Source organism: Bos indicus x Bos taurus, chromosome X (assembly GCF_003369695.1).
Source record: "Bos indicus x Bos taurus breed Angus x Brahman F1 hybrid chromosome X, Bos_hybrid_MaternalHap_v2.0, whole genome shotgun sequence".
Taxonomy (NCBI): domain Eukaryota; kingdom Metazoa; phylum Chordata; class Mammalia; order Artiodactyla; family Bovidae; genus Bos; species Bos indicus x Bos taurus.
This window is the reverse complement of record NC_040105.1, coordinates 40,993,234-41,006,813: the sequence shown is the minus strand read 5'-3', so window position 1 is coordinate 41,006,813 and position 13,580 is coordinate 40,993,234. Positions and strand designations below refer to the sequence as shown.

The following is a 13,580-nucleotide window of genomic DNA, read 5'->3' as shown; positions in this document are numbered from 1 at the left end:
TTTTTACTATTATTGATTTTTCTGACTAGATGTAGACTTTAAAGGTTAGAAATAATTTTTCTTCATGGTTCTGAAGGTGCTCTACTGTCTTATTGCCTCTAGTGTTGCCATTGAGAGATGGGAAACCACAGCAGTTCCTGTGTATTAACCATATCATCCTCTCCTCCTTGTGCACCCTTACTCCTATTTCTGGAAATCTGAATGTTCTCTGGCCCACAGGGTTCCTAAATTTCACGGTGGCATGTGTGAACATGTATCTATTACCTATTTTGCTGAGTACTTTGTGGATCCTTTTTTTCATTTAAATTTTATATTGGAGAATAGTCGATGTACAATGTTGTTTTAGTTTCAGGCATACAGCAAAGTGATTCAGTTATACATGTAACTATTCTTTTATAAATTATCTTCCCATTTAGATTATTACAGAATGTTGTGCAGCATTCCCTGTGCTATACAATAGGTCCTTGTTGATTATGTATTTTAATTACAGCAGTGTATACTTGTCAATCCCAAACTCCCAATCTGTCCCTCCTTCTACCCTTCCCCCTGGTAAACATAAATTCATACTCTATGTTTGTGAATATATATCTGTTTTGTAAATAAGTTCACGTATCATTTTTTAGATTGCACATAAAAGCAATATCATATGATATTTGGTTTTGTCTTAGTATGACAATCTCTAGGTTCATCCATGTTGCTGCAAAATAGCATTGTTTCATTTTTTGTAGCTAGTTAGTATTTTCATTGTAGAAATATACCACATCTTCTTTATCCATTCATCTGCCGATGAACATTTAGATTGCTTCCATGTCTTGGCTGTTGGAAATAGCACTGCAATGAACATAGCAGTGCATGTATCTTTTTGAACCATGTATTTCTCTGGTTATATGCCCACGAGTGGGATTGCTGGATCATAGGGTAACTCTAAGTTTAATTTCTTAAGGGACCTCCATACTGTTCTCCATAGTGGCTGTACCAATTTACATTCCCTCCAACAGGAGTGTTCCCTTCTCTCCACACCCTCTCCAGCATTTACTGTTTATAGGCTTTTTGATAATAGCCATTCTGACAGGTGTGAGGTAATATCTCATTGTAGTTTTGATTTGCATTTCTCTAATAATTAGCAGTGTTGAGCATCTTTTCATGTGTCTCTTTTGGCCATCTGTATGTCTTCTTTGAACAAACATCTATTTAGGTCTTCTGACTGTTTTTTGATTAGGTTGTTTGTTTTTTTTGATACTGAGCCATAAGAGCTTATAAATTTTGGAGACTAATCCTTTGTCAGTTGCATCATTTGCAAATATTTTCTCCCATTCTGTGGGCTGCCTTTTGTTTTATGATTTTCTTTGCTGTGCAAAAGCTTTTGAGTTTAATTAGGCCCCATTTGTTTATTTTTGCTTTTATTTCCATTACTCTAGGAGACAGCTCAGAAAAAAATGTTGCTGCGATTAATGTAAAAGAGTGTTCTGCCTATGTTTTCCTCTAAGAGTATTATAGTATCTGATCTTGTATTTAAGCCTTTAATCCATTTTGAGCTTATTTTTCTGTATGGTGCTAAAGAATATTTTGATTTCATTTTTTTATAAGTAACTGTCTAGTTTTCCCAGCACCATTTATTGAAGAAACTGTCTTTCCTGCATTGTATAATTTTGCTTCCATGTTGTAGATTAATTGGCCATAAGTACATGGATTTATTTCTGGGCTTTCTATCCTGTTCCATTTTATCTATATTTTTGTTTTTGTGCCAGTACTGTACTGTTTTGATGACTGTAGCTTTGTAGTACAGTCTGCAGTCAGCAAGTCTGATTCCCTTTTTCTTTATCAAGATCACTTTTGGTATTTAGGGTTTATGTTTCCACGCAAATTTTGCAATTCTTTTTGTTCTAGTTCTGTGAAAAATGCCATTGGTAATTTGATAGGGATTACATTGAATCTGTAAATTGCCTTGGGTACTGTAGTCATTTTGACAATATTGATTCTTCTAATCCAAGAATATGGTATGTCTCTCCATCTATTTGTGTGATCTTTGATTGCTCTCATCACTGTCTTATAATTTTCAGAGTACAGGTCTTTTGTCTTCTTAGGTAGGTTTATTCCTAGGTATTTTATTCTTTTTGATAGGATGGTAAATGGGATTGTTGCCTTGATTTCTCTTTCTGATCTTTCTTTGTTAGTGTATAGGAATGCAAGACATTTCTGTGTATTAATTTTGCATCCTGCAAGTTTACCACATTCATTGATGAGCCCTAGTAGTTTCCTGGTAGCGACTTTAGGATTTTCTATGTATCGTATCATATCATGTGCAAGCAGTGATAATTTTACTACTTCTTTTCCAATTTGGATTTCTTTTTCTTCTCTGATTACTGCAGCTTGGACTTCCAAAACTATGGTAAATAAAGGTAGCAAGAATGGACATCCTTGTCTTGTTCCTAATCTTAGGGGAAATGCTTTTAGATTTTCACCTTGAGTATGGTGTTAGCTGTAGGTTTGTCATATATGACCTTTATTATGTTGAGATATATTCCCTCAATTCCCACTTTCTTTTTTATCATACTTTTTTTTTATCATAAATGGGTGTTGAATTTTGTCAAAAGCTTTTTCTGCAGCTATTGAGATGATCACATGGTTTTTATTCTTCAATATGTTGATGTGGTGTATCCCATGTTTGATTTGTGGATACTGAAAAGTCCTTTCATTCCTGGGAGAAATCCCACTTGATCATGTATATGCTCCTTTTAATGTATTATTGGATTCAGATTGTTAGTATTTTGTGAGGATTTTCATGTCTATATTCATCAGTGATTTGTTGTTCAGTCACTTAGTTGTGTCTGGCTCTTTACGACTCCAAGGACTGCAGCATGCCAGGCTTGCCTGTCCTTCGCCATCTCCTGGAGCTTGCTCAAACTCATTTCTATTGAGTTGGTGATGCCATCCAACCGTCTCATCCTCTGTCATCCCCTTCTCCTCCTGCCTTCAATCTTTACCAGCATCAGGGTCTTTTCTAATGAGTCAGCTCTTTGCATCAGGTGGCCAACGTATTGGTGTTTCAGCTTCAGCATCAGTCCTTCCAATGAATATTCAGGGTCGATTTCCTTTAGGATTGACTGATTTGATCTCCTTGCTGTCCAAGAGTCTTCTCCCAACACCACAGTTAAAAAGCATCATCAATGATATTGGCCTTTAATTTTCTTTTTTTGGGTCATCTTTGGTATTCAGGTCATGGTAGCCTCATAGAATGAGTTTCAGAGTATTCATTCCTCTGCAATTTTGTGGAATAGTTGAAGGATAGGTGTTAACTCTTCTCTAAATGTTTGCTAGAATTTGCCTTTGAAGCCATCCAGTCCTGGACATTTGTTGGAAGCTTTAAAATCACAGTTTCAATTTCAGTGCTTCTGATTGGTCAGTTTGTATTTTCTATTTCTTCTTGGTTCAGTCTTGGGAGAGTGTATCTTCAGCCAGTCTGTATCTTTTTATTGGAGCATCTAGTTCATTTACATTTAATGTAGATATCAGTATGTTCTCAGGTGCCTCAATTGTAAAGAATCTGCCTGCCAATGCAGGAGCCACAGGAGACATGGGTTTGATCCTGGGTTGGAAAGATCCCCTGGAGGAGGAAATGGCAACCCACTCCAGTATTCTTGCCTGAAAAATCTCATGGACACAGGAACTTTGTCAGCTACAGTCCATAGGGTCACAGTGAGTCAGGCATGACTGAGTGAGCATACATGCATGTGTCCTTATTGCCATTGTCTTAATTGTTTTGGATTCATTTTTGTTGGTCTTTTTTTCCCCTTTCTCATTTGTTCTTTCTTCTTGTGGTTTGTTGACTAACTTTAGTTATATGTTCAGATTCATTTTTCTTTTTTTTGTGTATATCTATTGTAGATTTTCTGTTTGCTGTTACTGTGAGGTTTTGATGTAAATTGAAAAGTATTAGTTGCTCAGTCATGTCTGACTTTTTGCGACCTATAGACTGTAGCCCATCACACGCCTCTGTCCATGGGATTCTACAGGCAAGAAAACTGTAGTGGGTAGCCATTCCCTTCTCCAAGGGATCTTCCCAACCCAGGGATCTAATCCAGGTCTCTTGCATTGCAGACAGATTATAGCAATATATATATATTGCTATAATCTGTCTGTAGATTATATATATATATCTGTATATATATATACAGATATATATATATAATCTGTATATATATAAGAATCTGTATATATATATCTCTGTATATATATAATATACATATATAATATATATATCTGTATATATAATAATCTGTATATATAATATATATATAATATACATATATATAATATATATAATCTGTATATATACAGATTATATATATAATCTATATATATAAAATAATCTGTATATATATAATAATCTGTGTATATATATATAATAATCTGTATATATATATATATATATATACATACACACACATACACACACACACTAGATTATTTTTAAGTTCCTGGTCTTTTAATTTCAAATGTATTTCCAGTATCCTGCATTTGTGTTATGCTCTTCTCGCTGTTGCTTGGTTTTATATCTTATTTGTATGCAGATGATTTCCTACCTTTACTTTATGTTTTCCTTTTCTGGGGATCTTTTCCATTCATAATTTTCTTGTTTTTAGTAGTGGCCTTTTCTTTTACACTTAAAGAATTTCCTTTAGTGTTTGTTGCAAAACTCGTCTGGTGGTGCTGAATTCTCTTAGCTTTTGGTTGTCTGTAAAGCTTTGGATTTGTCCATTCAGTCTGAATGAAAGCTTTGCTGGGTAGAGTATCCTTGGTTGTAGGTTTTTCCCTTTCATAACTTTAAATATATTGTGCCACTTCCTTCTGACCTACAGAGTTTTGACTGAGACATCAGCTGATAACCTTATGGGAGTTCCCTTGTATGTTATTTTTTGCTTTTCCACTTGGTGGTTCCTTTCAATTTGGGCAACTCAGGATTAAGGTCTGGGAAATTTTCTTGGCTTATTTGAGTTCCTCCCCTCCATTTTCTTTGTTCTTTTGGCTCTACTTTCTGGGAAATTTCCTCAACTTTTTCTGACAGCCCTTCTGTTGAGTTTTAAATTTCTTCATATGCTTATTTTTCAAGAGCCCTGTTCTTGTTTTCTGAAAGTTCCATTTTTGTTTCATAGTTATGTTTCCAAGGATATTAATGGTATTAATAGCTGGAAATTTTTTTCTTGTTTAGTCTGTTTCCTCTAAGTTCCTTTTTCTGTTTTGATCTCTGTCATCCAAATTGGAGACTCTTCTCCAGATATCTTGGGAGGTTGGTTGCCTATTAATGAGTAGAAATAGGGCAGGGGTTCTTTAGGGACATTTGACAATGTTTAGAGACATTTTTGATTGGCAAAACTGGCTGAGGGGGTGCTACTGGCATTTCCAGGTAGAGGCTACAGGTGCTGTTAGGCCCCCTACAGTGCACAGGAAATCCTTGCACAGCAAAGAACTATTTAGCCCAAAATGTGATCAGTGCTGTGGTTGGAAAGTTGATTGAAAACTGTGAACTTATGGCAGAACTTGTTGACTTTGGTTTCAAGAAATGTGATCTGGTTGAGTGGTGAGCAACATAATGTCATTATCTTTAGGTCTTTCCTTCTGGCCTGGTCACATATTCAATAGAAAATCTTTTCTCTGCTGCCTGAAGGGTAAAGAGCTAGCTTTTAATATCTCCCCCAGTGAATGGGAAAAGAAGATGGGCTGTCTACATTCATTTTGTGTGTGATCACATAATCCCTTTGTTTTTTATATAGTGTCCACTTCCTCAGCTGCCTGTGTCACCAGTTATATGACCCTATGTTTTACCCTCTTCAGTGAATTGCCCTCTGTGAGGTTAAGGTAGGGCATGTACCCAGTGGCATGGAATAGAGGAGGAGTATCTGAGATTCTTTTTTTTTAAAAAAAATTTATTCATTTATTTAGCTATGCCAAGTCTTAGCTGCAGTATGTGGAATCTAGTTCCCTGATCAGGGATCAAACTCAGGGCACCTGCATTGGGAGTGTGGAGTCTTAGCCACTAAAAAGAGAGTGAAAGTGAAGTTGCTCAGTCGTGTTTGACTCTTTGCGACCCCATGGACTGTAGCCTGCCAGGATCCTCCATCCATGGGATTTTCCAGGCAAGAATACTAGAGTGGGTTGCCATTTCCTTCTCCAGGAGATCTTCCCGACCCAGGGATTGAACCCAGGTCTCCCACATTGTAGGCAGACACTTTACCATCTGAGCCACCAGGGAAGTCACTGAACCACCAGGGAAGTCCCAGATCTAAGACTCTTAACTACTTCTCTAACAGATTTCATTCAAACCTTGTTAGTTTAGCCCCACCCTCTCTTTCTCAGAGTTCAGATGCTTCTTGAGAATTCTGTAGTGTAAATGAATTTGGTTCTGAACTATTATTTTCTCCTTGCAATTCAGGCTTCCTACAAATGCTAAGCCAGTTACCATTACTCCATCTGCTTTCTGGCTTCCAAAATTTAATTATTAATTACTATTGTTTTCTCTCATTCTCACAGTCCTTTAAAACTTGGAAGTTATCCAAAAGGTGTATTGAATTGAAGCATACTATACAAATATATATATAAATAGAGTCCCAAGGGTTTATGTGTGGACAAAAACCAATTACACTAAACATTTCCTGAAATTGCTTGGTATTGTCAGGATAAGTCATCACAAGTAAGACATCCACCTTGAGAATGAAAACATTTGTGGGAATGCAGACTCACATTGTTATATTGTCTTCTCACAGAGGAAAATCTTTGAACAGTTTTGATTATCAAAAGGTCCTTTTTGTATAGGGTGCTGAAAGGTACATTATTACCATTTCTTTTTGTTTCAGTTTAGCTTTATTAGATTGCTTGACGAGAGATTTGAAACTGAGGAATAATTGATGTCCTGATGACTGCAGGATGAAATAACTGATTCATATGATCTCAGAGAAATGTTTAAATCTAGGTTAGATTATATTCTTTTGCCTGTTCTCTGATTGCAAGAATAAAGACAAACAAACTTTAAGGCAAGCAGTATCACAAATGTCCTACTGTACATGAAGAACTTTTTGCTGTCTTCTGATCATTCTTGCCTGGAGAATCCCCATGGACAGAAGAGCCTGGGGGCTCCAGTCCATAGGGTTGCACTGAGTTGGACAGGACTGAAGTGACTTAGCACACACACACATCCAGGTGTACTTTTTTCTACCTGTAAAAATCAGCGACATTGTTTTGTTTCCTGAGAAGGAGGGAAATTCATACATGTATACACATACATGTGTGTGTATTTAATAAATTATGTAGTCTTCAAAAAAATCTATGCTAGCCTTCAAATAAACTAATGTAGTAAATTGTGATTGAACTCTATATTAATCAGTAGTTAATTCAAGCATGTTGGATTAACTTTAGTTCAGAAACTTATTTTTCATCTGTTAACAATTTATTGACCAGAGACATATTAATTCATCTTTTGTTGCCCAAACATTATTGACCAGAGACGTTTCAATATTAACTTACATAACAAATTGTCAGCTACAGGTGTTAGTTTCTGCCAGAATCCCCTGGTCAATAATGTGTCATAAGGAACCAAGTGCATATTTGTGTTTTTAATGCCTGGGCCTGGGCATTGTTATTTTATCAATCATCCCAGTTGCTTCAATTGTATGGCCAGTATTGAAAGCCACCAATTTCAACTGAGGAGAGAACTGGGTAAGAATGTCTGGACCAGTGGTTCTGCTAGTAGAAATTACTTTCTTTCTGTGGCGACTTAGAATAATTCTAATTTGAAGTTTGAGGAGGATGAAGGATTTCTCTGTGACTTCAGTTGAGACTGGAGAGGCTGCTGGAAATTGAATAATGCAGGTCTTACTCTTCATGAAGTGTCTATTCAAGTCTTTTGCCCAGATTTCCTTGGAGCATATCTTTTTATTTAAGAATTATTTATTTTGGTTCTTGACTAAGTGCATGTGTTGCAAATACCTTGTCTCTGTGGGATTTTAAGCAGAAACATACCATCAGATTTTCATTTTTAAAGCATCACCACAATAACCATGGGAGAAACAAGTTTTCATTGGTCCCAGTAGAAATTGGTAGTAGCTTAGACTAGGTTATGAGACATGGAGAAAAGTGGACAGGATTAAGAGATATTTGAGATAAACTCAGTAGGACTTGTTAGTGAAGATTAGATAAGTGATGGCTAAGATGAGAGAATGATTTAAGTATCTGGTTCAAAAGGTAAAAGTTACATACACTACCACTGTGAACATTTTCTTATTTTATTTAAGATGTTGATAATGTGTAGAGAAAATTACCAAGATTATTTCCCTTGAATAGAATACTATCTCAAATTTTTTAAAGTGGTTTTGAAATGTAAATTTGTTTCTTATTTTTATGGCTTAGTAAGTTCAAATAATTACCTCATAAATTATAGGAAAATATTTTCAAAATTGTGTTCAATTATATCTTGAAAACTATGGCTATAGTAGAAAATGAAATATGAATAAGATATTAAAGGGTAATAGGAACTTAAGAAAATCAGCAACTTAAACTTGGCTTTTATTTATTTTTATTTTAGGGGTCCCTTCAGTGTTGTACGACGATGCATCAACAGAGAAACTGGGCAACAATTTGCTGTAAAAATTGTTGATGTAGCCAAGTTCACATCAAGTCCAGGGTTAAGTACAGAAGGTAAGAGATGGATTTCAAGTAAGTTATTTGATGTCTGGCTTTATTTCATCTTCAATCCATCTATCAACCTAACCTTCATCTGGGGGTGGGGAAGTGGAGGGTATAATATAGTGGGAAGTGGGTGGAGACAGTTTAAATTCCATTGTAGTTTTCTGGAGTTCTAGAACATAGTATTTGAAAGATAGTTAGAGTGATTAACAAAGTTATGAAATCATCTAGGATTGCTATTGGCCTATGTTTTTTTACTAGGAAGAAAGTAAAATGTGAAAATATATTTTGTAGAATCTAACTTGGAGTCCTATAGTATGGAGCATGGAATGGGAAGGGTGAGAAGAGAAATAACGGCACAAATATAATCATTGCAGATTCAAAACAAACTCATCTGAGTTCCCTTAAAGTCTGTAACGTATTACCCTTAGGATTGTGATCTAACAGAACTAAAAGACTAATACCTCACATTTGCTTAAGTCACTTATGGTGTCTGTGAAAATTTGAAAGGTCTGTACTGTTTGGACTTGCAGGACTCAAAATTTTGTTTTAAGACATTGATATAGTTAACCATGTTTATGTATAAATGTTTATAGACAATATATAAGCAGTATATATAAGCAATATATAAGCAGATGGCACAATTATATTATTAACTTTTCTAATTACCCTGTCTTCTAACTTTAGACTTTTTCACAATCCAGTAAAAGACATATCCTTCTTAAGTCTTTTCCTTCTTAATCTCAAGAGCAATGCAATTAATAGTTTAAATTGGAAAAGCTAAGGCAGAGTAGCCTTTTTATATTTTATCCAGTTATCTTACTTTAACAAGTAGAAGCCCACATACTATGAGCTCCAAGTTAATCTATTCCTTCAGATCTTTTTTCAGTATCCTTAGTTTTAAATACTTTTTTGAAACCTTTTGAATTATTCCTAGTGTTTGTGGAAGATTCTACAAGTTGTTATTCACAAAGGATAACAGGTGTTTTAGTGCTTTAATCTTTAAATTCTTGGATTTAGGGCCTTTACATTTTATGGCATATTCTGGAGCTGGCTATTTTGAACACAAATTATTTTATAAACTTAGCAGAATTTGAAATTTACTTCTAATCAGGTTTTACCACTATGTTTCCTAAAACTTTTAAACTGCACTTTAATATACTGTATTTGATTTTCTGTACCTTAGATGTCAATTAATAACAAAAAACTTCCTGAATACTTAGGTAATTTTGTATAAACCTAGTTCAGTAAATATGTAGATGTGTTGAATCTTTATTTCTTTTAAATGCTTTGATAATGTTGATGAATTTAGTAAGATTCCTGTTTAAAATCATAAGTCTAAATCAATCACTCCATATGCCTATGTTATGTTGATTTTATTTATTATTATACCTAATTTTGAATCTACAGTCTAAAGACATTTTTTATGAGGACAATTAATTACTTTCTCAGTTGGCTGAGGTTCTTTATTGACAGATTTCATTAACAGGGAGCTATAGACCCAGCCTGCCAGACTGAATTTCTTTCATTGTCACCTAGCCAGGGAGTCAAATACCAAACTTAAAAAGATAGGGTTGGTATATCATCCATGTCTCTGAGGTTAAGTCTTATGTCATTCACTTGTTAGTGCTTTGGCATTGTTTTGAGTATACAAATGTCTTTGAGACCTTTTCTGAAGACAAGGCTGGGTCAATCCATTGATCTTATGTGATAGGGTCACAACCTATAGATATTAAATGGTATCCAGTTGAATTCTGCATATTATGCACGACTTTATCTCATTTTGATAAAAGTTCGACATTATTCAAATGAAAATGTGCAATTGTTCCTTTATATTTATGGCACCAAAATGTAGTTTTTCCATCTTCTTTAACACAGTGACATTCATAATGATTAAGAAACAATAAAAATTTCATCTCCAACCCACTCCAAAGTTTTTTCTTTTAAAAAAATTTTCAGTGGAGCTCCTTTACCCTCTATTGGTTATTTTTATACTAGCTTGGAGAAGGAAATGGCAACCCACTCCAGTATTCTTGCCTGGAGAATCCCATGGACAAAGGAGTCTGGAGGGCTACAGTCCATGGGGTCGAAAAGAGTCGGACACGAATGAGCGACTAACACACACACGCACACACACACACACACACACTTGAATTTAATGTGGACACGTTTTAAGATGTATAATAAATAATTATTTATTTTATTATATAAAACCTCTTTGAACAATATTCTCCACCCTTACTTTTTTCAACGCTCTTCAGTCACTACAGGCAAAGCATATTTGCCCTTCCAGTCCATTAAAATTGTTACTGTCCAATAATGACCTTATTTATGGCTAAGGGTAGGAGATATTGTATTAAGAAGAAACATATTTTGCAGTGAAATCTGAAACACAGTAAAAAGGAACCTGTACGTTCAAACAAAAATATCTAGAAATATCTATATTTACCGTTATATTCTCCTCTAATGAAGCCTGTTTCTCAAGCAACAGATAATTTAAAATCAATTTTATTCTTTTCTTTTTTATTATATTTTTTGTGGTTTATTTAGTCTTTGTCATTGCCTCAGTATTTTTTCCTGTTAGTACATTTGTATTCAAATACATTATTGAGTAAAATAAGTTTCATAAAGGGTCACCTGGGAATAAAAAGTATGCTGTTTATTTGCCTAGGTCATTATGATACATAGACAAATAAAAAGAGTTCAATTCAGTCACTCAGTCGTGTCCAACTCTTTGCGACCCCATGAATCACAGCACACCAGGCCTCCCTGTCCATCACCAACTCCTGGAGTTCACTCAAACTCACGTCCATCGAGTCGGTGATGCCATCCAGCCATCTCATCCTCTGTCGGCCCCTTCTCCTCCTGCCCCCAATCCCTCCCAGCATCAGAGTCTTTTCCAATGAGTCAACTTTTCGCATGAGGTGGCCAAAGTATTGAAGTTTCAGCTTTAGCATCAGTCCTTCCAAAGAACACCCAGGGCTGATCTTCAGAATGGACTGGTTGGATCCCCTTGCAGTCCAAGGGACTCTCAAGAGTCTTCTCCAACATCACAGTTCAAAAGCATCAATTCTTCAGCGCTCAGCTTTCTTCACAGTCCAACTCTCACATCCATACATGACCACTGGAAAAACCATAGCCTTGACTAGGTGGACCTTTGTTGGCAAGGTAATATCTCTGCTTTTGAATATGCTATCTAGGTTGGTCATAACTTTCCTTCCAAGGAGTAAGTGTCTTTTAATTTCATGGCTGCAGTCACCATCTGCAGTGATTTTGGAGCCCAGAAAAATAAAGTCTGACACTGTTTCCACTGTTTCCCCATCTATTTCCCATGAAGTGATGGGACCAGATGCCATGATCTTCATTTTCTGAATGTTGAGCTTTAAGCCAACTTTTTCACTCTCTGCTTTCACTTTCATCAAGAGGCTTTTTAGTACCTATTTTTTAAAAAAATTACTAGAGTATAGTTGATATACAATGTTGTGTTAATTTCTGCTATACAGCAAACTATTCAGTTACACATATGCAAATATCCACTCTTTCAGATTCTTTTCCCATACAGGTCATTGCAGAGTATTGAGAAGAGTTTCCTGCTATATACAGCAGGTCCTTATTAGTTTTCTATCTTAAGAGCATCTATTCTTAAGAGACTTGCAATTTAATAGTCCCAACCATTGTTTCTAATATTTTTATAAGAAAAAATAAGTAATAAATTCTAAATATATAATTTACAAATTACAAATATGAAATGAAATATGTATAGTAATTAGAGACCACCTATATATGTTTTATGGAGAAGGCAATGGCAACCCACTCCAGTACTCTTGCCTGGAAAATCCCATGGACGGAGGAGCCTGGTGGGCTGCAGTCCATGGGGTCGCTGAGAGTCAGACATGACTGAGCAACTTCACTTTCACTTTTCCTTTCATGCATTGGAGAAGGAAATGGCAACCAACTCCAGTGTTCTTGCCTGGAGAATCCCAGCGACGGGGGAGCCTGGTGGGCTGCCGTCTATGGGGTCGCACAGAGTCGGACACAACTGAAGCGACTTAGCAGCAGCAACATATATGTTTTAATATTTTACATTCATTGCTCTATTGAAGATAAGATACTGTAATTATTTGAATATCTGTTCTGTATTTTCCCATTAAAATCATAATTTTTTTTCAATAGGGGATCTTAACTTATAGGCTGCAGAATATCCAAGAAACCCTTAAATTGTAAGGGTTTTATATATATTCATATATATATATATTCATATATATATATATTCATTTTCCTAGAATGTCTAAGTTCTTATTAGATTCCTAAAAAGACATATTATTCCTAAATGGTTAAGAATTTATTATTTCACATGTATGAAAAAGTGAAGATGTTTAGGGGCATGAGATGAAAAAGAAGCTTCTATTAAATGAAAGCTGAGTGAATTTATATTAGGATTGGAGGATATTTTCCTACTTAAATACATACCCCATTAATGAAATCCGTTGTTTATTATCTTAAAACTTATTTTAATTGATGGTTTATCTCTTACTCTGCTAATCCACCAATTTAAAGTTTACTTTTTGTGTATTTGTACAACTTCTTTATCCAGTCATCTCTCAGTGGACATCCAGGTTGCTTCTGCGTCCTGGCTGTTATAAATAGTGCTGCAGTGAACGTTGTGGTACATGTGTCAGTTTGAATTATGGTTTTCTTGGGGTATATTCCCAGTAGTGGGATTACTGGGTCATATGGTAGTTCTATTTTTAGTTTTTTAAGGAACCTCCATAATCTTCTCCATAGTGGCTGTATCAATTTATATTCCTAGCAACAGTGCGAGAAGGTTCCCTTTTCTCCACACCCTCTCCAGCATTTATTGTTTGTAACTTTCTTGAAGTATAGCTGATTTAAATGTTGTGTTA

The 13,580-nt window shown here is 35.3% G+C and overlaps 1 protein-coding gene across 14 annotated transcripts in view; it reads left to right on the top strand.

Moving 5' to 3' along the window:
• CASK (calcium/calmodulin dependent serine protein kinase) overlaps positions 1-13,580 on the top strand; it is a 377,764-nt gene that overhangs the window by 66,164 nt on the left and 298,020 nt on the right. For 8 of the 14 annotated variants that reach the window (XM_027534512.1, XM_027534519.1, XM_027534517.1 and 5 more), the window contains exon 2: positions 8,576-8,688. In XM_027534512.1, the coding sequence (XP_027390313.1) occupies positions 8,576-8,688 (113 nt within the window). Of the gene's footprint in view, positions 1-8,575; positions 8,707-13,580 lie in introns of all 14 variants that reach the window. The other 6 variants (XM_027534509.1, XM_027534508.1, XM_027534511.1 and 3 more) reach the window with 1 other exon arrangement.